Source organism: Salmo trutta, chromosome 7 (genome assembly GCF_901001165.1).
Source record: "Salmo trutta chromosome 7, fSalTru1.1, whole genome shotgun sequence".
NCBI lineage: Eukaryota > Metazoa > Chordata > Actinopteri > Salmoniformes > Salmonidae > Salmo > Salmo trutta.
Genome location: NC_042963.1, coordinates 13386409 through 13413348, shown reverse-complemented (window position 1 = coordinate 13413348; position 26940 = coordinate 13386409). Strand labels below are relative to the sequence as shown.

General features: G+C 44.0%; 1 protein-coding gene across 1 annotated transcript in view; it reads right to left on the bottom strand.

Moving 5' to 3' along the window:
- LOC115197781 (potassium voltage-gated channel subfamily KQT member 1-like) overlaps positions 1-26940 on the bottom strand; it is a 245666-nt gene that overhangs the window by 190996 nt on the left and 27730 nt on the right. Inside the window, exons 3-13 of the mRNA XM_029759575.1 lie at positions 26792-26882; positions 23581-23707; positions 23266-23344; positions 22990-23086; positions 20629-20769; positions 16633-16743; positions 16134-16229; positions 14811-14939; positions 13272-13428; positions 9264-9290; positions 7428-7542 (exon numbers count right to left, since the gene is read on the bottom strand). Of these exons, the coding sequence (XP_029615435.1) occupies positions 7428-7542; positions 9264-9290; positions 13272-13428; positions 14811-14939; positions 16134-16229; positions 16633-16743; positions 20629-20769; positions 22990-23086; positions 23266-23344; positions 23581-23707; positions 26792-26882 (1170 nt within the window). The remainder of the gene's footprint in view (positions 1-7427; positions 7543-9263; positions 9291-13271; positions 13429-14810; positions 14940-16133; positions 16230-16632; positions 16744-20628; positions 20770-22989; positions 23087-23265; positions 23345-23580; positions 23708-26791; positions 26883-26940) is intronic.

Sequence of the window (26940 nt, the reverse complement as noted above, 5' to 3'; positions counted from 1 at the left end):
GTAGAGTATGACAGAGTCATAGACCGTTTAGGCAACATGAAAGAGGATGACATTGGCTTTTCTCTACAAGTAGGGTGAGTCAAAATGTATTTTTCGAACTTGCAAGCATGCACGCAGACACCCAACCACACACACACACACACACACACACACGAGAGAAATCAGTACAAGGACAGCCACATCATATTTAGCTTATGTTTATTGGACTAAATCATTTTTTGAATCTTCTCGTTTTTCGGTAACTGTATTAGACTAAGCATAGGTGATTTGATGATGTTGAAATGTTGAAGTTGAAATGGTGCTGGAATAGTGGAGGCAGCACCTGTTTTCTATGCTTCTAAATCAATAGTTGTTAAGTAGTTTGAAAATGTCGTAAACATTGATTTGCTTGACCGTGCTCTAGGTCATAAATCTATTTTTTACATGCAATGTGTTTTGTGGACTTCCCCGGACAGATGTTGCTCTCCGGCTTTGTGATAAAACAACGGTGTGGTTGAATTTATTCTGACACTGTGTCTTCTTATTGTCTCGGCCTTACGCCTATATATCATGGTGTCAAGGCATATGATTGAACTAACAGTTTATAGAGCTAACAATGCAATTATCACAACATATATGTGGCATGGTTTCCCTGGTGATTTTACCGATGCACCGCTACTGCACACACATTCAATTATCTGTAAGGTCACTCAGTCGTGAATTTCAAGCACAAATTCAACCACAAAGACCAGGGAGGTTTTCCAATTGCCTCGCAAAGAAGGGAACCTATTGGTAGATGGGTAAAAAAAAGCTGACGCTGAATATCCCAATTACTCTTTTGATCGTGTCTCAATACACTCAGTCACTAAAAAGATACAGGCGTCCTTCTTAACTTAGTTGCCAGAGAGGAAGGAAACCAACAGTTACAGAGATGAATGGCTGTGATAGGAGAAAACTGAGGATGGATCAATAACATTGTAGTTACTCCACAATACTGACCTAAATAACAGAGTGAAAAGAAGGAAGCCAGTACAGAAAAAAAACATTTCCAAAACATGCTTCCTGTTTGCAATAAGGCACTAAAGTGCTTACCAAGACAACGTTGAATGTTCCTGAGTGGTTACAGTTTTGACTTAAAATTGGCTGTTTAGCAATGCTCAACAACCAACTTGACAGAGCTTGAAGAATTCTAAAAAGAATAATGGGCAAATATTGAACAATCCAGGTACACCCCTTGACTTTTTTTTGTTACAGCCTGAATTTAAAATGTATTCAATTGAGATTGTTTTGTCACTGGCCTACACACAATACCCCACAATGTCAAAGTGAAATTACATTTTTCGATTAATTACAATTTTTAAGTGGAAATGTCTTGAGTTAATAAGTATTCAACCCTTTTGTTATGTCAAGGCTAAATAAGTTCAGGAGTAAAATTGGCTTAACAAGTCACATAATACTTTGCATGGAATCACTCTGTGTGCAATAATAGTGTTTAACATGATTTTTTAAAAGTGTAACTGACAGCATTTTAGCAACATGAAATCTTATTCAAATCTGTTCATATACACCCCAGGAAGAATATGCAATGGGAAAGAGGCCGTGCGCATCGACAATCAATAAATAAAACCGAATAAAAAACATCTGTCTCATCCAGGACCAGAGTCTACACAGACCGGTGTGCTATAGACAATCAGAGCTACAGTTGGCCTACATGCAAACAAGCCATTTGCCAAATGAGCCTGCCATCATTCACTTTGAACTGGACTGTGTGTTTACAGGTAGTTAGTTACAACAGCGCGACTTTAGATCATTAGAACGCATTCAGCAAAAGCCACAAAATACACCTGAATGGATTTCTGCAAATATGTAAATACTACAGGAGACTTCTTACATTTGAGAACTTTACAGTCCTATTGATTAAACAACCATAACAAGGTAGGCTATATTTCTCTATATGCACATCAACAAGATCAACAGCTAATGCTAGCCAGAGCAAGATGAGCTAAAATCTAACGAAGGAAAATTAGATAAACCCTCTCAAAATCTTTCAGCTAGATGGCTGTCAAAATTGCACTGATAAACGATGGGGAATAGTAAGTAGCCTGCTTGTCCTTCTGCAGCTTGCCTGCCAATGTATACTTGTCCCAACCAAGCACCCAAGCTAACTGGCTAAAAGTTGGCTAGCTTGCTCGTTCATAAATTCAGCAGTTATTCTGCGCTCTGAAATCGGAGTAGATAGCCAGAGTGAATTTGCAAACGCAAGAGATATGCTAACTGGATAACAGTTGTTCAAGTTCATCATAGCTAGCAAAGCGATTCACATTTCTTGCTAGATAACCAAATGACACCTGCATTTCTAGCAGTGTAGCCACCGAAAAACGATATGAGGGAAAGACTCAGTCACTCACCCACTCCTCCAATGACATGACATCCTCCTAGCAGCTAGCTATCTAACTAACATTAGGCTCCGTGTTTTCGGCTTGCTACATAAATAGATATGCTAGCATATTAGCCACGTTATAACTGACTTGTGATCATTTCCCTTGCTAGTTTGATTGTATTGACATTCCCAGCCTTAGTTACATTACTGTTTTTTGTCCAAAATATTGAATAATTGAAACTGAAACAGTGCATCCCGAATGGAGGCTGCAAATAATGTACCAGGCCAGCTGTGATTTACAACGTGATACCAATACTTTTTGGACTACTAAGAAATGTATTGGGGAATTATATGAATAATACTGTCACGCCCTGGCCATAGAGAGGGTTTTGTTCTCTATTTTGGTTAGGCCAGGGTGTGACTAGGGTGGGTGTTCTATGTTCCTTTTTCTATGTTTTTGTATTTCTTTGTTTTGGCCTGGTATGGCTCTCAATCAGGGACAGCTGTACATCGTTGTCGCTGATTGGGAGTCATACTTAGGCAGCCTGTTTTCCTTTGGGCTTTGTGGGTGGTTATTTTCTGTTTAGTGTTTTGCACCTGACGGAACTGTTGGGTTGTTCTTTTGTTTTGCTTGTTGCTTTAGTGTTCAGTTGTACATTAAAATGACGAACACTTACCACGCTGCATTTTGGTCTGATTTCTCTTCCCCTTCAACCGAGGACGACGAAGACCGTTACAAATGCATTGAACTGCATCCACCTCTTATAATGTTGGTTTTGTAGCACAAACTGTGAATTGTATCTTTTTGACTGATATTATGATGTCAGTTTGTTTCATATCTGCAAAATAGTTAAATTGCCATCAGTTCCACTTTAAATGACTACCTCATCTCTGTAACCCACACATACAATTATCTGTAAGGTCCCTCAGTTTAGCAGTGAATTTCAAACACAGATTCAACCATTAAATACAAGGGAGGTTTTCCAATGCCTCGCAAAAAAAGGGCATCTATTGGTAGATGGGTAAAAAAGCAGACATTGAATAGCCCTTTGAGCATGGTGAATTTATTAATTACACTTTGGATGGTGTATCAATACACCCAGTCACTACAACGATCCAGGCGTCCTTCCTAACTCAGTTGCTGGAGAGGAAGGAAATCGCTCAGGGATTTCACCATGAGGCCAATGGTGATTTTAAAACACTTACAGAGTATAATGGCTATGATGGGAGAAAACTGAGGATGGATCAACAAAATTGTAGTTACTCCACAATACTAACTTCACTAACAGAGTGAAAAGAAGGAAGCTTATACAGAATAAAAAATATTCTAAAACATGCATCCTGTTTGCAATAAGGCACTAAAGTAAAACTGCCAAAAATTTGGCGAAGAAATGAACTTTATGTCCTGAATACAAAGTGTTATGTTTGGGGCAAATCCAACACAGAACGTCACTGAGTACCACTCTTCATATTTTCAAGCATGGCTGCATTATGTTATGGGTATGCTTGTCATCGGCAAGGACTAGCCCGTTTAAAAAAAAATAACTGAATGGAGCTAAGCACAGGCAAAATTCTAGAGGAAAACCTGGTTCAGCCTGCTTTCCAACAGACACTGTGTCACGGTTGTCGTAAGAACGGGACCAAGGCGCAGTGGATGTTGAGTTCCACATCTTTATTACAAAGTGAAACTTTAAGCAAAGGTAAATAAATCAATAAATGAACAACGAAACGTGACTACGTGGTGCACATGCACAAACACAAAACAATATCAGGTGGGAAAAATAGCTACTTAAATATGATCCCCAATTAGAGGCAACGATTACCAGCTGCCTCTAATTGGGAACCATACCAAAACACCATCATAGAAATTTTAAACTAGAACAACCCTAGTCACGCCCTGACCTACTACACCATAGAGAAACAAGGGCTCTCTATGGTCAGGGCGTGACAGTACCCCCCCAAAGGTGCGGACTCCGGCCGCAAAACCTGAAACCAAATGGGGGGTTGGGGGGGTGACTAGTGTTGGTGGCGGCTCCGGTGCGGGTCGTAGCCCCCCCCAGACCCGGATCCGACCATGGCGCCGGGCTGAACGCCGTGCCTGGACTGGGCATCGGCGCAGAAGAAGGCTCCGGCCATGGAGCTAGGCCGGCCGCCATGCCTGGACTGGACACCGGCGCAAAAGAGGGCTCTGGCCATGGAGCTGGGCTGGATGCCGTGCCTGGACTGGGCACCGGCACAGAGGAAGGCTCCTGCCCTGGAGTGGGACTGAACCCCGTGCCTGGACTGGTCACCGGCGCAGAGGAAGGCTCCGGCCTTGGAGCGGGATTGGACGCCGTGTCTGGACTGGGCACCGGCGCAGAGGAGGGCTCCTGTCATGGAGCGGAACTGGACGCCGTGCTTGGACTGGACACTGGCACAGAGAAAGGCTCCTGTCCTGGAGCGGGACTGGACACCGTGCCTGGACTGGGCATCGGCGCAGAGGAAGGCTCCGGCCATGGAGCTGGACTGGACGCCGTGTCTGGACTGGCCATCGGCGCAGAGGAAAGCTCCTGCCCTGGAGTAGGACTGGACGCCTTGCCTGGAAGCTCCGGACCGTTGACTGTCGCTGGAGGTTCCAGACCGTTGACCATCGCAGGAGGTTCCGGACAGTTGACCGTCGCCGGAAGCTCTGGACTGGGAACCGTCGCCGGAAGCTCTGGACTGGGAACCGTCGCCGGAAGCTCTGGACTGGGAACCGTCGCCGGAAGCTCTGGACTGGGAACCGTCGCCGGAAGCTCTGGGTTGGGAAACATCGCCTGAAACTCTAGACTGGGAAACGTCGCCTGAAGCTCTGGACTGTGAATGCGCACTGGAGGCCTAGTGCGTGGAGCCGGTGCAGGTGGCACCAGACTTGTGACACACACTTCAGGGCGAGTGCGGGGAGGAGGCACAGGACATACTGGACTGGGGAGGCGCATTAGAGTCCTGATGCGTGGAGCCGGTACAGGTGGCACCGGACTGGTGACACGCACTTCAGGGAGAGTGTGGGGAGCTGGCACAGGACATATCGGACTGGGGAGACGCACTGGAGACCTGGTACGTGGTGCTGGCACAGCTGGCACCAGACTGGTGACACGCACTTCAAGGCTAGTGCTGGGAGCTGGCTCAGGACGTACCGGACTGGAGAGGCGCACTGGAGGCCAGATGCGTGAAACCGGTGCAGATGGCACCGGACTGGTGTCATGCTCTTCAGCACGCCTGTGCTGCAGCATTCTGATCGCTACCACCTCTCTCCGGAATCTTTCATCAAATTCCTCCTCCAAATCCCAAACAAGCTCTGGCACTCTCCGCTGCTCGACCGCTAGCTCCATGTGCCCCCCCCCCCCAAAAAAAACAATCTTGGAGTTTCTGTGGCCGTGGTCCCCGGCGTCGTCACTGTCCTTCCATGCTCCTTGGCGACTCCAGCCAAGGAAGGGTCTCATGTCCTCCCATGATTTCCTCCCATGTCCAAAACACCTTCTCCTCCATGGCACGCTGCTTGGTCCTTGCGTGGTGGGATATTCTGTCACGGTTGTCGTAAGAACGGGACCAAGGCGCAGCGGATGTTGAGTTCCACATATTTATTACAAAGTGAAACTTTAAGCTAAAGCAAATAAATCAATAAACGAACAACAAAACGTAACTACGTGGTGCACATGCACAAACACAAAACAATATCCCACAAACACAGGTGAGAAAAATAGCTACTTAAATATGATCCCCAATTAGAGGCAACGGTTACCAGCTTCCTCTAATTGGGAACCATACCAAAACATCAACATAGAAATTTTAAACTAGAACATCCCCTAGTTACGCCCTGACCTACTACACCATAGAGAAACAAGGGCTCTCTATGGTCAGGGCGTGACACACTGGAAGACAAATGTACCTTCAACAGGACAATAGCTTAAAACACAAGGCCAAATATACACTGGAGTTGCTTACCAAGACGACATTGAATGTTCCTGAGTAGCGTAGTTACAGTTTTGACTTAAATTGTCTTGAAAATCTATGGCAAGACAAGAAAATGGCTGTCTAGCAATGTTCAACAACCAACTTGACAGAGCTTGAAGAATTATTGAATGAATAATGTGCAAATAGTGTATAATCCAGGTGTGCAAAGCTCTTAGAGACTTACCCAGAAAGACTCTGCTGTAATCACTGCCAAAGGTGATTCTAAGATGTATTCACTCAGGGGTGTGAATACTTACGTAAATTAGATATTTCTGTATTTAATTTTCAATAAATTAGCAACATTTCTAAAAACATGTTTTCACTTTGTCATTATGGGGTATTGTGTGTAGATGGGTGAGAAAAATCCATTTTGAATTCAGGGTTTAACATAACAAAATGTGGAATAAGTCAAGGGGTATGAATACTTTCTGAAGGCACTGTATGCAAAGTTCTTACAGACTTACCCAAAAACTGTAATTGCTGCCAAAGGTGATTCTAACATGCATTGACTCAGGTGGTTGAATACTTATCTAATCAAGATATATTAGTGTTTTATTTTTCCCCCAAAAATGTTTTACCATATGTTTCTTCCAATTTGACATTACAAAGTATTGTGTGTGGATCATTGACAAAAATGACAATTCACCCCCCCCCCCCCTCCACTTTGTAACATAACAAAATGCATAAAAAAAGTCAAGGGGTTTAAATACTTCTCGAAGGCACTATAGCAACTATCCAACCAGTCACCTTACAAACATGTCACAAACAAACTAGGCTATTTTCTCCCACTCAGGGTTAATCCCTTCTATACCGTGGTAACAACCAGGGTTTCAAGCACTCAAGAGGCCATTTAACCCTCTCGTGAGTTGAACAGAGCAGCTCTACACTGACAGGGAGGGCTCTTTGGCCTATCAAAAGGCTTTATACCGTATGAATTACGGATGGACCTGTGTAAGAGGCAGGGAGGTGTCTATGGTATGGATTAATAAATGAATAAGGACAAGAGCATGGGTACAATACAATGGCTGTAGGGTTGATGAATGGCAGGCAGATGTACTTTAGTGAGTGACGGATGGAGGGGTAGTTAGGTACTCACTGTGCTGTGTCTGTCACCATGGTTAAAGGGATGTCCTCGCTGACATAAGCCATGTCATCACACAAACTGTTCGTCCGGGAGATGTCCATGGAAGAGCCGTCCAGTTTTTTCTTAACTGTGGGAGACAACACAAGAGTCTTGATGATATACACAAGGATTCAGTTCAATGCAGCTTCCAATTTACTAAGTAAGAAGAAAATAGGCTAATTGAAAAAGTAAAGGATAGCCATTAGGGAAGTGTGAGGGTCTACCTGGAGAGGCAGGACAGCTCAGATTGAAAGAGGACCATGAGTGCTGAACGCCTGGAGTCAAGAAGAACAATAAGAAAGAAAGAAAGAAAGAAAGAAAGAAAGAAAGAAAGAAAGAAAGAAAGAAAGAAAGAAAGAAAAAAAAAAGAAAAAAGAAAAAAAGAAAAGGAGTGTGAGAAACAGGTGGAACAAATACAGTGGAAGAAGATATGCTGACTAGTCAATCAAGTATACAGTATGTCATTGAATGGTATCATCACACCAAGAAGTGGTTATTTTAGTCTGTGAAGATGATGATTGGTAACATCGCTTTCGAACCTCTACAGTTTGTTAGTGCAGCTAAAAACCATTGCACCGTGAAGGTTTTGCAGGGAACTAGCTACAGTCCAACAGTCAGCATAGTTTCATAAAGAATGGAAGAAAATGGGGTTCCAGGAACTGGGTGACCACTCCAACCAAAGCAAAGGCAACTGAACCCTCTGGACCTTTACCATCAGTTTGTTTAACATTGTTCAGCCCGGAAGCTTCGACTACACTGTTACTTTAGACCCACTCACACAGAAAGAAGAGCGAGAGAGAGGGGGGGGGGGGCCGAGATAGAGAAGAGAGAGAGGGAGAAAGAGAGGAAGCGGTAGACAGAGAGAGAGAGGGGAGAGGTAGAGAGACACAGATAGAGACAGAGAGAGAAGGAGAAATAGTGAGAGAGAGAGAGAAGGGGGAGAGGGAAAGGAAGAGAGAGGGAAAGTTAAGGACAGGGGGTACTGTGCAGCTCCTCCACTTCTCTCTCATTCAGTGGGACCGGGGGACGCGAGCGGGCTTATCTGCTACAAAAACACTGCAGGCTTATTAATATCTGGCCCTGTCAGAGCAAACACACTGGGTTAGGAGCACCAGAGAATGAAAACAAGCAGGGGCCAGAAAGCAAGAGATGGTGGGGGTGGGCAGAAAGAGGGAGACAGAGAGAGTGACAGACAGAGTGACAGACAGAGAGAGAGAGAGAGAGAGAGAGAAAGAGAGAGAGACAAAGAGCAAGAGAGGGAGAGAGAGTGACAGCCTGGAAAGAGAGCGCCCCATTGAAAATGGAGATTCTCACAGACGGCAGCCGGGCCAGAGGGCCAGACAGATAAGGGGAGTGATAAGCCATACGTTGACTAAATCAAACAATGCCCAGTTTAATTCTGACCACTGGAGCTCCACAATGTCCGCTTATCACCCCAACCTCCCTCCCAGTCCCCCCTGTTCCCCGGTGAGTCCCCCTGCCCCTGACCCAGCCCTCACCCCGACTAGTGTTGGCAGGACAGCCAGAAAAGAAAACACCCAAGCTAGGCTGGTAAAGAGGAGAGGAGGGAGTCCAGGGCCTGCCTGCATCTGTCTCTCTGCTGGCTTCCAGTTTGCTCCGGTTGGTGACTAACTCCAGTCTAATTAAAATACAGTCTAGCTAATGATTAACACAGAGGATCTCTTAAAAGGACAAAGGATTGAGCCTAAAACGGCGTGAGTTGGAACTGAAGTGCGTCACGAAGACTGGAGGTCATGGAGGGATGTCAAGTAGGAGATGGTGTCTTAGTGTAGAGAGGTGAGGGCTCACCTGTTTGTCTGAGCATCCGGGTGATGACTGAGGAGGAAAAGAAAGAACTTCTCAAAATGATGTCCTCAAAACCACTGCCTTAATTTGACATACTGTATATAAAGAAATCAATCAACACAACGGCATGGATTTTTTTAAATTATTTTTACCTTTATTTAACTAGGCAAGTCAGTTAAGAACAAGTTATTTTTTTCAATGACGGCCTAGGAACAGTGGGTTAACTGCCTTGTTCAGGGGCAGAACGACAAATTCTTTACCTTGTCAGCTCGGGGATTCAATCTTGCAACCTTTCAGTTACTAGTCCAACACTCTAACCACTAGGCTACCTGCCGCCCCGGGATACAACTCATCTCAACACTAGACCACTTTTGAGGTCTGAAAACATACAATAAACTTAGATTTCAGCATCAACCAACTCTTAATATAAGCGAGTGCAATGCCATTGCTGTTCCAACAACACTTTTCATTAACAAGAAAACTGTTCACAGTTTGTTTCCGCAGGATAAGAACCTTTATAAACACCCACGATCTCCAGGGACAGTTGAATCGGCAGATGTCTGTTTTTATACACTGTAAGCAGCAGAAAGCACACCATGCTGCCTGGAATTTAAACATGATCATTAGTGACAACATGCTGTTGAGAGTATGGTGAGCATGGCTACTTAAATGTCTTTATGACATCAACAGACAGCCTTTCAAAAGCCTTGGCTCCACTAACTAGCCTCAAAATACATTGACAAATATGCTTTTTCCCCCCCCCTCTAAAGTTCAAAGGCAGTAAGACATATGTTCCTGTTCATTATCTACCGTTACATCCCTCCAATTAAGCACCAAACGAGATAGCATTTTCCCCCATAACTCCTTTCTCTGTTGGTTACGTTCTGCGTTAATATCCTTCTCCCTCCTTTTATGATTATGTGTTTTGACAGGAAAAACTCCTAAAGCACACTTATTAACCTCCAGACCGGGACGATTCATTTGGCGGGGGTTTACACAGAAAGTCCTCCTCCCCATCCCGGTTACATGGGGCAACGGTCTAGTTAGCAACATCAGTAAGGTGAATACTAAGTAACTGAATGCAACATCTGCGGGGAATGTTACCATTGATTCAACACAAAACACTAGCTTTCTGACTGACTTTTGCCACAACACCTCCTATTTTGAAGTACTTTCTGGCATTTTCTTCCGGTAAAATCAATCAAAGTGTGAGTGTCTGATGCCAGTGATGCGGACAAGTGGAGCAGTAAAGCGCTTGTACGGTATACATGAACTCTAATCACCAGTGACTCTAATGACTTCCATCTGGCCTGGCCTGTCCCTGTTGGTGCTGGAGCCTAACCCAGCCACGTGGCAGCCATCTTGTCTGTCTTTCTATCCCAGGGCCCCAGTTCCTCTCTCTCTGACAACACAACACCTCCCCCCCATCCCTCTTCTCTCCCTCTATGGGGGAAGAGAGAGAATCACACCACTCACCAAACCCAACCACTCAGAACCTTACCACCGATAGGCATGCTGAGTCAGAGCATTCTTCAAATCGTTACTGTATCATGTCCCACGCACATGACATACTGTACTGTACATTTAAACACATTCACTGTTACTTACAATTTACACCTTGAGCATTCAACTGAATGGTAAATAGCTAAGGATAAGCACATAATATTCTCAGGGTTGAACTGTACTCTACTACCAAGGAATAATCGCTAACAGGGTAAACACACATTGCATCCAATATATTTTTGACTGAAATGTTAGATGTTTTCCTAATGATTCAACCATAAACACATCAGCAACCACAGCTAATGAAGTCACTGAAACCCTTAACAAAGAGTTGCGGTCTGTTTTGGAATGGGTGGCCTGTAATAAACTGGTCCTGAACATTTCTAAAACTTAGAGCATTGTATTTGGTAAAAATCCTTCCCTAAGTTCTAGACCTCAGCTGAATCAGGTAATGAATGGTGTGGCTGTTGAACAAGTTGAGGAGACTAAATGACTTGGTGTTATCTTAGATTGTAAACTGTCATGGTCAAAACATATAGATTCAATGGTTGTAAAGATGGGGAGATGTTTGTCCGTAATAAAGAGATGCTCTGCTTTTTTGACACCACACTCCACAAAGCAAGTTCTGCAGGGTCTAGTTTTATCTTAGCTTGATTATTGTCCAGTCATGTGGTCCAGTGCTGCAAAGAAAAACCTAGTTAAGCTGCAGCTGGTCCAGAACAGAGCAGCACGTCTTGTTCTTCATTGTAATCAGAGGGATAATATTAATACTATGCATGCCAGTCTCTCTTGGCTAAGAGTTGAGGAAAGACTGACTGCATCCTTCTTTTTATAAGAAACATTCATGTGTTGAAAATCCCAAATTGTTTGCATAGTGAATTTACACACAGCTCTGACACACACACTTACCCCACCAGACATGCCACCAGGGGTCTTTTCACAGTTCCCAAATCCCGAACAAATTCAAGAAAGCGTACAGTATTATATAGAGCCATTATTGTATGGAACTCCATTCCGTCTCATATTGCTCAAACTAACAGTAAACCCGGTTTTAAAAAACTGATAAAGCAACACCTCACGGCACAACTCCTCTCCCCTATTTGACCTAGATAGTTTGTGTGTATATATTGACATGTAGACTATGTGTGCCTTTAAACAATATATATATGTAGTTCTGTCCTTGAGTTGTTCTCGTCTATTAATGTTCTGTATTATGTCATGTTTCATGTTTTGTGTGCAACAATTCATAGGGATCCTAATAAAATACCAAAAATACCACAAAGCTCTAGTATTTTTATTCTGGTTTACGTAAATGTGTGTGTTCCTCTTCAAATAAACCACAATATATTACACATTCTCATATCAATGAGCTTGTTACTTCCTATATCACTTTATACAAAATGTGTTCAGATATGCCCAGTATGTAGTGGCGACGAGTCATTCAAGGCAGGTGGGGCAGAACCTGTTTAGCTGTTTTGCATGTTATTTTGGTATTAATACGTGTCACATATCAGTTTGCAAACAACGTAAATAAAGATATATCATTGAGTTACAAACAAATCAAACATGGTCTATTTTTTGCTTTCTTAAGGCAGTTCCAAAATGCAGGTGTTTCAGCCTAGCTCAGTGTTTTCTGTGGTGGTGGGGCAGCTAGTGGAAAATACGGAGCGTAGAGGTTGGTAATGTTTTCTAGTTGCGTTGTGTTCAGTGTTCTGTCACTCATGTGGACACTACGTCACCGCAAAATCTACGGGGAGAGCTCGAAAATGCAATTCCCTTGGGTGCTGCCATAGACTTACATTAGAAGAACCCATCCAAGAAGGCTCAAGGTCATTGGCCACAGATACAATTACGTCAAATCATGTTATATCTATTGTAGCTTTGACTGGACTGATCATGTCAACATCATACTTTCAAATTCTTAGCTAGCAAGCTAGACAAGCAGTCATAGTCATGCATCAAGTCAGCAATCTACTGGAAAATCCTTTTCAGGTGTAACAGTGGTAAGGATTCAATGCATGGTGCTGAAAAGAAAGCTCTGCTGTTGGGACAGCTTTATGTAGGACCTAACAGTTTGTGGGCACCGTTTCTCATTGTTATGGTGCAATTAATGTAAAAATCGCCACTGCCAATATGGCAGTATCCAACTGGGCATAAACTGGTTGAATCAATGTTGTTTCCACATCATTTCAGCAATAGAAATCTATGTGATGACATAGAATTAATGTGGAAAACTGATTATATTTGCTAAATGTCAGCAACGTAAGGGAATTTCATAGTTTTTCCACCCAACTTTTAACCTACATCCAGTGACCTTGTGACATTTTTTGGTTGATTTCACGTTGAACTCATGTTAGTTGACAACTCAACCAAATGTGAATCAAAACAAGACGTTGAAATTACATCTGTTTCCAGTGGAATCTATGTTCACTTTAAGCCAAACATTAGGAGCGTCTGTAAGATGACCAACTGTAAAGAAACCTGTTCCTTCCAGTACTGTCCAGTTACCTGGCTGTTCTTCCAGAAATAAGGGGACCTCTTTCTTCTCGTCTTCATCCTCAACGTGGTCGAAGGTGATCTGAGGATTATACATCCTCTTCTCTCCAGTGACGGTCAGGGAGCCGTTGTCACGGACCATCTTCAGTTTCCTCTTGGAGCGCTTGTTCTGAAGACAGAGACAGAGGCACAAGAAGAGCATCACCGGGACTGTCCTGAACACAAACTCAGCATCGGTCATTAGGGCCAGGAGTTTCGCTGGTCCGGTTCATGTGGTCACTCCTGGTCCTGTGGGAATAAACAGGTAAGGCCAAGGATCGCATGTGGCCTATCACTACGTCCGTATGATAAACACGTTGTTTGATTGTTTTTTTTTTGTTGCACTTAGAGTTGTTTTAGCACTATCACCTCATTTGCTATTGCTGACATTGCATGTGCTGTCCAGTAAACATTGATGCTGCATTGCATAACCATTCATAATGCTGATGCCCCAGTATTTGCTTTGTAAGCAATGATTCGTGCACACTTAAAACCTCTTCAAATAATACATTTCTGACATTTCAATTTGTTGGTCAAAGCTACCTGCACTATAGCATGGTGACTTAGGCCATGTCTTCTAATCTGTGCAGGTTTAGCCGAGGTCAAAGCTCTTTGAGTCTCTGAATGCCTCCGGACCTTCATTGTGCTCCACTCTGTCTCCCAGAACAAGCTTTATAGACTGACTGCTTTATAGAAACTGAATGATTTTTACTCAGTGACAGACACACAGTCTCCTGCCATTGACTGGCCCACAGTCCTGTCCAAATACCAGAATGTGCCTGAATTCTGAATGACTCATTAGGAACAGAGGGGAGAGGGGATAGAGGAGAGCGAGAGAGAGAGGAGAAAAGTCACATGCAGAAACAGAAAGGGACGGAAGCAGCCTTCACTCTCCCTAATATGTGTGGGTTCAATGCTAAACAAAGATTTTTTTGTTGTTGTTCTACCAACACAAAGGTTTACTCCCATGAGAAAGGCAGCGGTGACATCATCTCAACTGACTGTGTCTTTGTGTGGGGAGACAAAGGCCTGGAGTCATCCTGGTGGCTCACTGGCTCAGGCCTCGAGGGGTAGGGGGTATGTGGTGTGGGTGGGGGCTGCTGACTGGGGAAAGGGAGTGGACGGGGTGCTTAACTAGTTCTTTCACAGTCAGTTCCATGCTTTAAGCACCACCACACAGCTAATGTAGTTAAGTTAAAAATCACATTGTCGAAGGGGATAATACTAGGTCTATCTGTCTGCTAGATGGATGGCTCATATCCCCACTAAACAGCTTTTTTCTGAGGGGAGCTCTCTTTCTGTCATCTCTGGAAATTGAGACGGGATGCATGTGCTCCGAGAGACGGGTTGACCCGATATATTAGCTGTTGATTGACGAAGCAGCTGTAGTGCATCGGTAGAATGCAGAGGCAAACTGTTGCTTCTCTCTGAACAGGGTTATAGGTACATAATGTGTGTATACACCTACTGTATTTTTCTTTTTAATAACTGAAGAGGTAATGCAGTTTTTACCTTGTTTCTGAGGTTTGGGCTGTTGCTTTCAGAATTCATGGTAGGGATGTAGTCTCCGGTGAGGACGTACATTTTCCAGGTGGCGGGACAGCCTTCTGGTTTCTCTGCTACATAGCACCGCCACAGCGTCTGAGGAAGAGGATGGACACAAACAGTGAACCAGTGTGATAAATGATTGAATCGTAGCATTGACCAGGGTAAACCCAGCGGGTGAGCTGATCACCTGGACATTTTCTCAGCGCTAGGTAGAAGTTGGCCTTAGGCACAGATCTGGAATCAGACCTATCCAAACCTTAACCATTAAGTGGCGAACAGCTTACAGTATGTCAGTACAACACCGTGCCCTGACAGAGACAACTCTTCCCTGTTTCACAACTTCAGCCTGGCATTATTTGGTGAAAAATCCCATTCCTATTTTAGCTCGGCACCATCATCATCGTCATCGTCATCATGTTTATTCAGTGTCTCTATGTTTCTAAATGTCACAACAATAAGGATTATCTTTGTAAATGCAGCTGTGGGCTTCTGTGTATGTCCAGAGTCAATGTAATCCTTGTGATGGCCAGCTCCTGGCGAATAAAAGCGGATGCTATTTGCCTGTCGTCTCTGTCTGGGAGAGAACAGGACAGGACCTTTTCCAGGACAGGAATATGCAGACTACAAACACTGCTACTCCTCTAATTGTGCTAGACCGCTTTCTGAAGCTGACATTGGCAAGATCTGGAGGGAACAAATGCGTTCTGTAAAGGATCGAATTCAGGAGATTTTGTGGTCTTGGACATGTTTTAATTCAACCTGTCTGACCTGCTAGCCTGGAGTTGTTACATGAGTGCACTAAATCAAAGATGATGTGCGTCAGACCAGACCAGCCCAGCCCAGCCCAGACCAGCCCAGCCCAGACCAGCCCAGACCAGCCCAGCTCCTACACACTTAGAAAAAAGCTTTCCCCATTGGAGAACCATTTTTGGTACCAAGTAGAACCATTTTGGGTTCCATGTAGAACCCTCTGTGGAAAGGGTTCCCAATGGAACCCAAAACGATTGTAATTGGAACCAAAATGGTTCTACCAGGAACCAACAAGGGTTCTTCAAAGGGTTCTCCTATGGACACAGCCGAGGAACCCTTTTAGGTGTCTAGATAGCACCTTTTTTTTCTAAGAGTGTAGAGAGGTTCAATGGTCTACAGTACGTCCCATATGTCATTACTCTGTTTAAGCTCTAAGTATACACTCTTTACTATACATGTTCTCTCCTATACACGGCTGTTAAGATCCCAGACAGGACAGAGTGAGTGATTGACTGGTGGGTGTCTGTCTGTCTGTACCTGGATTAGTGAGGCTGCAGCCGGGATCTGTCTGTTGAAATGTTTCTGTCTCTGTTTCTGCTGTACCTTCAGAGCAAAGCCCGAGCCCAGTATACCCTGGGGAGGGAGGGAGGGAGGGAGGGATAGATGGATAGATGGATAGATGGATAGTTAGTTAGTTAGTTAGTTAGTGAAAAGGACCTGGAGCTGCACAACAGACAACACGCCTTCCCTGTGGCTCAGTTGTTACAGCATGGTGTTTGCAACGCCAGCATGGTGTGTGCAATGCCAGGGTTGTGGGTTCGATTCCCACAGGGGCCAGTCCAAAAAAAAAAATGCATGAAATATATGAAATGTATGTATTCACTACTGTAAGTCGCTCAGGATAAGAGCATCTGCTAAATGACAAAAAATGTAAATGTAAAAATGTAACACAGTATTGATGGAAGACAATATTGTGTATTATGCACACATTATGCTATTTAGGTTGTTAAGGAGGTAGAGGAGGAGGGGTAATTACTGCAGGAAGAGCGAAGAAGGAGATGGCGAAGACGCTGAAGCAGGAGGCGATGGCCTTCCCTATCCACGTCTGAGGAACCTTGTCCCCATAGCCAATGGTGGTCACTGTCACCTGGGGACAAAGACAGTAGATATGGGATGATACTCTACGTTAGGGGGAAAACAAGGCAATGTTTCCACACACTGACTTTCATTTTTATTCACATGATAATTTCCTAGTATATATTTATAACATTTACATATCCATTTAACTGTCAACTAAAGAAGTGAAAATAGTTTTTAACGCGTTTATAATAATGAGCTGCTTGGCTGTAAAGAGGTCATTGAACACAGTGCTTTCACAGCTCCTTCAGCTTGGCCATAACAACAAGGGCCAGATCATGAAGAGAAAGTTCATCAGACTTATTGGCCCCACTCCATATCTGTCACTATTCAACAGTTGAACTTCACTCAATAGGAATACGATTCTGACTGGGACTAATCCACGGTGAAGGGAGGAATTCGGCCGAGCGGGAGAGGAAAACAGATCCCCCTGCATTTGCATGTACAATCACTCTGAAAGCTGAGCCAATTGTGACACATTGAGAGAAGCACTTGGCTTACAGTGGAGTGTCTTTGGGGCGCCGTGTGACCATGTGCTGTGTGCTGACACAAAGAGGGTGATGTAAGGTGAGATACTTAAAAGGCTTTGGGAGTAAAGAGGAAGAAGCCGAGTAGGAGGGAGGGAGAGAGGGGGTGGTTAATCCTCATCTACAAATTGTATGACTAAACAATAGGCCTGACATCAGTGTGGAATAGTCCACTCAACATCACCCCCGCATTCAAACCCCAGGGCCCAGTTTTTCAAAAGTTATCTATCTGGATGTATTTATCATACAAATAGAATGAATAGAACGGAAGTCCCCATTAAAGTCAATGATTCGTCCGTTCTATTCATTGTATTTCTATGCACGTAACATGTAACTTTTGAAAAACTGGGCCCTGGTGTAAGCGCTGCAATCCAGGTATGTGGCGAAGCCTCTACATGTCTTCACACAGGTCAAACAGACCATCTTGAGTTCTCACTGGGGCAAGGTCTATTTCTCCCTCTCTATGTCTAAGTATGTTTCATTGCCATACCACGCAGGCCATCCTATGGTTCATAGTAAACACCACAGACCCTATGTGTGGCATCACACCATAAACTAAGTTAATGTAAATGGCACACTGCTGCTCTCGCTCTATCTCTCCCTATCCTTCCTGAAATCAATCACTTTTCCGTCTCTCTCTCCAAATATCTTTTCTCAGAGGTTGAGTAGAGTGGTGGTGAAGCTCCGGATCAAACACCCTTCCTTGAACGACCTCCGTCTGCTTGGATGGACTGAGTGTGAGAGGCGGATGAGAGAAGAGACGGGGAATATGAATCATGCCATTGGCCCGTGGGCTCTGGGCCCGTCCTACAGCTGTGCCCTGCACATCCCACAATTGAAAACAGGCTGACAGGGAATACGTTGGGAAACACACACACAAACCAGAGTTGAGTGACCAACGCTATTGGCACGGCATACCACAAGTCTCAAGTTCACAGTCTGTGAGAAACAAAGGAGAGCAAAGCTCCTATTTGGTTGTTTTGTTCATTGTGGGCTGCGAGACACAAAAAAACTGCTTTTCTTCTTGGTTTCATTGGGCACCTGAACCGTTCTAACTCTCATCAAAAAACAGCTAGTAATCCTGCAATTACAGTTTTAATTAAACAGTCTTAATTAAACAGTCTTTTGTGGTGTATAGATCCCCCTAGCACAAGACTACCGCAGGTTTCTCATTACCCACAGCTTTACATTCAACAGTTTAATGAACTGAACTGGAAACTTGACCCGCCACGGATGGAAACCTGATGGAAACAGCCACAACAGCATGGGCACAACATCATAAGCTGCCTCCTTATAGACTGAGTATTGCACCAACTACTTCACGCATCAGCCACAAATGGAAAAATGTATAGTCATTGAGTGTAGTTCAATCTTTGGTCCCAACTAGGGTGGGCAGCATTTTCAAAATGTCCAATAAGAACCCCCTGTGTGTTATTGAAGCTTCAGGACTATGTCTGTATTCATCATCTACTTAACTCCTGACACCTTTTGTCTATTTCCCTCAAACAAAACATCTTTCTCTAAGGCTAGCAATAGCTTTGTGTGACTGAAACTGGCTTAGGAATTTGTGTCTTCACGGTATTCCAGAACCACTCAAGGTAAAGGGGGACATTGACAGACACACACCACAAAACAACCACAGAGATGGAAATAGAGGCTGTGGGTTTGATTCCTGCTGGGGTCACATACAGTTGAAGTCGGAAGTTCAACTGTATGTGAGAAAAACTTAGTTTTTCACAATTCCTGACATTTAATCCTAGTAAAAATTCCCTGTCTTAGGTCAGTTAGGATCACCACTTTACTTTGAGAATGTGAAATGTCAGAATAATAGTAGAGAGAATGATTTATTTCAGATTTTATTTCTTTCATCACATCAGAAGTTTACATACTGTACACTCAATTAGTATTTGGTAGCATTGCCTTTAAATTGTTCAACTTGGGTCAAACATTTTGGGTAGCTTTTCACAAGCTTCCCACGATAAGTTGGGTGAATTTTGGCCCATTCCTCCTGACAGAGCTGGTGTAACACAGTCAACTTAGTTTGTAGGCCTCCTTGCTCGCACATGCTTTTTCAGTTCTACCCACAAATGTTCTATGGGATTGAGGTCAGGGCTTTGTGATGGCCACTCCAATACCTTGACTTTGTTGTCCTTAAGCCATTTTACCACAACTTTGGAAGTATGCTTGGGGTCATTGTCCATTTGGAAGACTAATTTGCGACCAAGCATTAACTTCCTGACTGTTGTCTTGAGATGTTGCTTCAATAAATCCACATCATTTTTCTTCCTCATGATGCCATCTATTTTGTGAAGTGCACCAGTCCCTCCTGCAGCAAAGCACCCCCACAACATGATGCTGCCACACCCGTGCTTCACGGTTGGGATGGTGTTCTTCGGCTTGCAAGCCTCCCCCTTTTTCCTCCAAACATAACGATGGTCATTATGGCCAAACAGTTCTATTTTTGTTTCATCAGATCAGAGGACATTTTTCCAAAAAGTACGATCTTTGTCCCCATGTGCAGTTGCAAATCGTAGTTTGGCTTTTTTCTGGCGGTTTTGGAGCAGTGGCTTCTTCCTTGCTGAGCGGCCTTTCAGGTTATGTCGATATAGGACTCGTTTTACTGTGAATATAGATACTTTTGGACCTGCTTCCTCCAGCATCTTCACAAGGTCCTTTGCTGTTGTTCTTGGATAGATTTTCACTTTTCGCACCAAAGTACGTTCATCTCTAGGATACAGAACGCGTCTCATTCCTGAGCGGTATGACAGCTGCGTGGTCCCATGGTGTTTATACTTTTGTTTGTACAGATGGACGTGGTACCTTCAGGCGTTTGGAAATTGCTCCCAAGGATGACCCAGAATTGTGGAGGTCTACAATTTTGGCTGATTTCTTTTGATTTTCCCATGATGTCAAGCAAAGAGGCACTGAGTTTGAAGGTAGGCCTTGAAATACATCCACAGGTACACCTCCAATTGACTGAAATGATGGCAATTAGCCTGTCAGAACCTTCTAAAGCCATGCCATAATTTTCTGTAATTTTTCAAGCTGTTTAAAGGCACAGTCAACTTAGTGTATGTAAACTTCTGACCCACTGGAATTGTGATACAGTGAATTATAAGTGAAATAATCTGTCTGTAAACCATTGTTGGAAAAATTACTTGTGTCATGCACAAAGTAGATGTCCTAACCGACTTGCCAAAACTATAGTTTGTTAACCCAGTTTTAATGACTCCAACCTAAGTGTATGTAAACTTCCGACTTCAACTGTATGCTCAAATGTATACACAACACACTTTACTAAAAGTGGCCTTGAATTTTTTTTAAAGTGTCTGCTATATGGCATATGCTATGCTATTACTATGCCTTACCACGCCCCACCACAAGGCATCAGCATAGCTGGAGAAGCCAGTCTTGCCCTCCTCGTCCACAGCATCCTTCTCCGCCAGGTACACAAAGTAGGAGGAAAAGATCAGCCCCAGAAAGCCAATGTACAGCGTGGTGATCAGCTCCTACAACAGAGGAAATACACACCGAGTGTAGTATGTCAGTTGTAATGTGTAGATAATGTGTTGATGTTAAATGCATTTCTTGAAATTATTTGCACATTTTACATAGCAGGTATGAACTGAACTAAAATTAAATGCATCCGGAACATGTATCATTACTACACATCGTTTGATCAAGGCTACAGCAATAATTTAACACATACAGTGCATTCGGAAAGTATTCAGACCCCTTGACTTTTTCCACATTTTGTTACATTACAGCCTTATTCTAAAATTGATTAAATAGAAAATGTTCCTCATCAAGCTACACACAATACCCCATAATGACAAAGAGAAAACAGGTTTTTAGACATTTTTGCAAATTAAAGTCCTACAGTTGACAGTGCATGTCAGAGCAAAAAACATGCCATGAGGTCGAAGGAATTGTCCGTAGAGCTCCGAGACAGGATTGTGTAGTGGCACAGATCTGGGGAAGGGTACCACAAAATGTCTGCAGCATTGAAGGTCCCCAAGAACACAGTGGCATCCATCATTCTTAAATGGAAGAAATTTGGAACCACCAAGACTCTTCCGAGAGCTGGCTGCCCGGCCAAACTGAGCAATGGGGGGAGAAGGGCCTTGGTCAGGGAGGTGACCAAGAACCCGATGGTTACGCTGACAGAGCTCCAGAGTTCCTCTGTGGAGATGGGAGAACCTTCCAGAAAGTAGCACTCCACCAATCACGCCTTTATGGTAGAGTGACCAATCAAGTCTTTACGGTAGAGTGACCGATCAAGTCTTTATGGTAGAATGGCCAGAAGAAAGCCACATGACCGCCCGCTTGGAGTTTGCCAAAAGGCACCTAAAGGACTCTCAGACCATGAGAAACAAGATTCTCTAGTCTGATGAAACCAAGATTGAACTCTTTGGCCTGAATGCCAAGCATCACGTCTGGAGGAAACCTGGCTCCATCCCTACGGTGAAGCATGGTGGTGGCAGCATCATGCTGTGGGGATGTTTTTCAGCGGCAGGGACTGGGAGACTAGTCAGGATCGAGGGAAAGATCAACGGAGCAAAGTACAGAGAGATCCTTGATGAAAACCTGCTCCAGAGCGCTCAGGACCTCAGACTGGGGTGAAGGTTCACCTTCCAACAGGACAACGATCCAAAGCACACAGCCAAGACAATGCAGGAGTGGCTTCGGGACAAGTCTCTGAATGTCCTTGAGTGGCCCAGCCAGAGCCCGGACTTGAACCCGATCGAACATCTCTGGAGAGACCTGAAAGTAGCTCCCCATCCAACCTGACAGAGCTTGAGAGGATCTGCAGAGAAGAATGGGAGAAACTCCCCAAATACAGGTGTGCCAAGATTGTAGCGTCATACCCAAGAAGACTCGAGGCTGTAATCTCTGCCAAAGGTGCTTCAACAAAGTACTGTAACGTAAAACAAAATGTGGAAAAGGATCAACGGGTCTGAATACTTTCCAATGCACTATATCTCTCTATCATTTCATACAGAGAGAAGACGTCAGCTCCCTTTGACTATTGATGTAACCCTAACACCAACACTAAAAGATGACCGGTGGACCCATTGCACATCACAGTTCCAGTTCAAGATAATAATAATAATAATAATAATAATAATAATAAGAGTAAAGAAGAGCTGTTGAGCCTGACTCTCTACCTCTCTCTCCTTATAAAGCCTTGCGGGTCTCAGTGAGAGTATCAGAGGAATCTGTGAGTGCGCACCGGGCACTGTGGTAATCACTGGTGGTAATGTAGCATGAGAAACATGGATAGATGTCTGCCCATAACCAGACAGGCTAGGCAGGAGGCAGGAGGAAGGGCAACTCAAACAGAACAACTGTACTAATCCTCTAGAAGAAATGGCAGCAATGTGCACCCATCACCTGACCACAGGGTGTGTCCTTATTTGGTTAACAAATGTCCAACACTAGTTGTTTTTCATTTTCAAAGCCATGACTAACCTCGTCTTAAGGCATCTCATTTACCTTGCATTTTCAGTTTCACCAGTTTGATTGACTGAGGATTTATAAGAAGCCTACTTAAGGTAAAAAAAAACAAGTAGATCAAGTAAGATCAAGTAGGATCAAGGTAGATCAAGTCACTCTACTTAAAACAGCATTATGCTCCAGACGACCTTGCGATATTTAACTTCATGTGAGCACATACTGCACATAATTATGAGATGAAATGACCCCAAGGGATGTAAAGGGCTCTCCACCTGTCGATGGAGGAAGACTACAGATCCCAGAAGCCTCCATGTTCCTCCTTGACGATCCACGTGCAGCATGCGTAGAATCTGGAGGAAGCGAATCCCCCTGTAACCACAGAGACAAAAGGCAACCGATGTCAATCAAACCTGAGCCTATACCAATGAGAGAGCCTCCTATACCTCAGCTCTCTTCCGCCCGTTTCACTAAGCAACGCCAACACAGTTACAGTACAGCACAAGATATGACACTTTTATTACACTGTTATTTGTAACGTACACAGTTACCTGATAGCAGATGTGGCAAACACCTGGCCATTGGAACCTACACTCAGCACTATGACTGAGGCAATAACCACTATCAGATCTGTGGGGGGGCGGGGGGGGGGGGACAAAGGAAACAGACACCATCTGTAATGCATTCTGTGCACCTCAACACATTAGCATTTAGCTCATCTTCAAATGTTTAAATTTCCATTAACATAAGTAGTAACAGTAGAAATAGTACTAGAAGAAGGGGGGGGGGACCATGTAATAACAGCGTCTGTCGGATTGCATGTGGCACAGTTGTGTGCGATTTAATAAAGTAGAAGCCAGGTGCACCAATGATCGATATGGGTTTCCTGATGAAGCGGAGTCGTCCCTTGATCCCCACATATTTGCTCCTGCAGCCGGCGGACCAGAGCCGCACCACGTACTCTGTCCCAAAGAACAGCACCAGGACAATCTCCTGTCAACCAGAACATAAGAAGTTATAGACAACAGTCAGGAAAACAGGGCTGGGGAAGAAAGGGGGAAGACACAAAGCATTCAAAACTACTCCATTGAGACTACTGCATTTTACCAATCGCAATATACTACGACTTCTACACACAATCTATTTACTATTTCATACTACAGCATATGAGAGGGATATGAGTGTTTTTCTATGTCCAGTGCCAAGCAACGCATTGAGATCTCAGGCGTGATAAGAGCTTGGTGGGACAGGCTGTGCTGACAGAGAGACCGAGGTGGTCTGGGGGTGAGGGAGCCATTCACACAGGCCCACCCAGAAAATGGGTTGATAGCATCTCTGATGACAGAGCACACTGAGCCAGGGTCAAAGGCTCAGTGATTTGAGCGTCATGGCTGTGACAGAGCCTCAGCAGGATGTGCAGGTAGGATAAATCTTAATGAGCTGGGTTGTGTTGGGAGCCCTTTACACATCTGTTGGGTGGTTAAAAGACAGTCAGAACCATTAGAGAACCTGATTGGAAGGAAAAAAAGAACTCTGGGATCTGATTAAAACAAAACTCCCGGTGGTTGATCCAGCATTATTACAGTAACCATATATCCCCCAGCCCCACTAGAGAGAGCAGTCAGCAGTCACTGCAGTGTAGTCCAAATTCCCCCTTCAATATGAACCATTCATGGTCCTCCGGGAGCAAAAACAACATTTGAGTGTGTGTGTGTGCGTTTGTGCGAGCATCCGCGCTCACACGTATCGTAGAGGTTTGAATGTGTGTCATTTTGTGTAGGTGTGACACGACTTGATAAGTCCTAATGAACCAATATCTTTTTCATTAGCACCATGTCTCCATAATATTGTGTCAACCTAACGCTCAGCAACAGCCGTCCCAGTGTGGGTGGCCGTCCCATTGCTTGCTTAAACTGGCTTCCCTACCAGTCCCCCCTTACGAAACCTAATTCCAAGGTCCTGCTGCAACAACAGAGCTCCATAGTCACAAAAACAATCCCCTGACTGTCACTCACCCTATAGACATTTTCACGTACTACCACTGCAGTGACAGTGCCCTTCCTTTCCTCATAAATTATACTGTGCAGTGGATTGGATTGATGTTACAGGAACAAATAGCACTGTTGTGTAGATTTAGCATACAGTGCATTCTCCCTGTGGGAGAAATGTTCACTAACAAGGATGCTAGAAATACGCTTTTTGTGCTTATGGAACATTTCTTGGATCTTTTTATTTCAGCTCATGAAACATGGAACCAACACTTTACACGTTGCGTTTTATATTTTTGTTCAGTATATTTGTGGGTATTTGTGTCTAAAGGTGTCAGTGTCCTTCCAGGCAAGGCTATTTTCCCCACACCTGTTCAGACTGCTCCCCAGTGGCCAGCATCTCTAGGAGATAAGTCCATTTGTTTGTCACCATGGCTTGTTGTGAGATCTTAAAGAAACCTAAGCAAGACACGTGACATACAGTATGTCCAAATCAGAGTGGAACAGGAACGTGAAACATAGACGAATGACCAGATTGGGTCAGTGCTGGCTGAGAATAAAAAGCCAGGTGTTTAACTGGTTTTGGTTCTTCTCAGTCAAATAATTGAATTACTACATTAAAAAAAACGGGTGAATTTGGAGAATCAAATAAGATTACAATAAATCGCCAAAATTCTAAAATGGGTCGAGCAGATTTCAGAGATTTCGGTGTGATGAAACGGTAAATAGACGTTTGCAGAAAACAGCTCATTTAATAGTGTTCCCTAATCTCATAAAACTAGGATGGAGCTGATCCAGAGGTTTTAAATGTGATCAGATGGATGGAAGCTGGATTGGGCTATGTGAAACCCTTTACATGGGGCTCTGTGTTAAAATGGTGGAATGATGGTAGAGGCCAGTTTCTGATCAGGTGTTTGATGGTGCCACTGTGCCGCACAGCTGTGACATCAGCGGACCTGGAGTAGACTGGAGAACGGGAGAGGAAAGGAGAGACTAGAGCGTGTGAAACGTGATGGATGTCGGTGCGCCCTGCTGAACCTGGCTAGCTTTACTTTGGCAGCCGCCTTGAAAGCCAAATATCCTCGAGGACTAATGTCCTCTCTGTCATCCAAAACAAGCACGCTCTGATTCATGAATGTCAGCTAACCCTGAACTCGCATAGCCACTCCACAACAAATACGCACCACGATGACACAAACTCCATACACACACACACACACACACACACACACACACACACACACACACACACACACACACACGGCATACACAAACACAATGACATCACACACACACACACACACACATGCAGGTGCACATATAAATGGGGTTACACAGTTGAGTGTCAAATGTCATCCTTAGGACATTGCCGCCAGTTTTCTTTTCTAATACGGTCTCTTGTAGGTTTCGTAACGCTCGTGTCTTGAGTTACAAGTGTCTTTTTGAACCACGTTTTGTTACTCAAACTCTAAGTCTAACGTAACTACTGCTTTAGCTCAAAATGTTCCAGCTCGGTCCTCTGTCCTACCCACTGGGCTTTGCACTCACTTTTTCTGAGTTCTAATCAAGTTGCTGAGAATAGAGTTTTTCTTCCAGGGTGTAAATAAATGAATAACTCAGCAGCCAGTGAATCCTCTAAAGGGCTGATGGTCGAAAGTTTAGAGAACACTCCCGTCCTCTGATTGCCCCCCCCACACTGGGGAGGTGTGTGCGTGTGTGTTTATGATGCAAATTCCTTATCCTGACCCATATCAGTATTTGTCTACCTGTGAGAGTAGGACTGATAGTACTGAGAGTGGCCGATAGAATCCACATGAACCAAATCCCCCCCAGCAATAAGTTCTGAAGCATGCCGACGATTAATAGACGTAGAGTTTCATGTGCCTTTATATATCCTTTCCATTTCATTTGAGGTTCACTACTTTTATCATACTGTTGAACACTGAGCTTGAAATCAGATGAATTTAAGATGGCGGTTAGTCTACTTCCCACCCAAGATGTCCTACTCCCATCATGTGGATGTGGATGGTATTGCAATACAACAACAACAAAAAATCTAAGAGAGGAAATCCATCACAAATCCACTCACCATCCAGAAGAGAGTTCCGCTGGCGAAATCGGCATAGTGCTCTATGGTGGACAGGACACTGAAGATGAGGCACACTAGGACCATGAGGAATCTGTGGAGGAAAGGAACAAACAGCACTCTTACTATCTATCACATGACGTACTGTATCT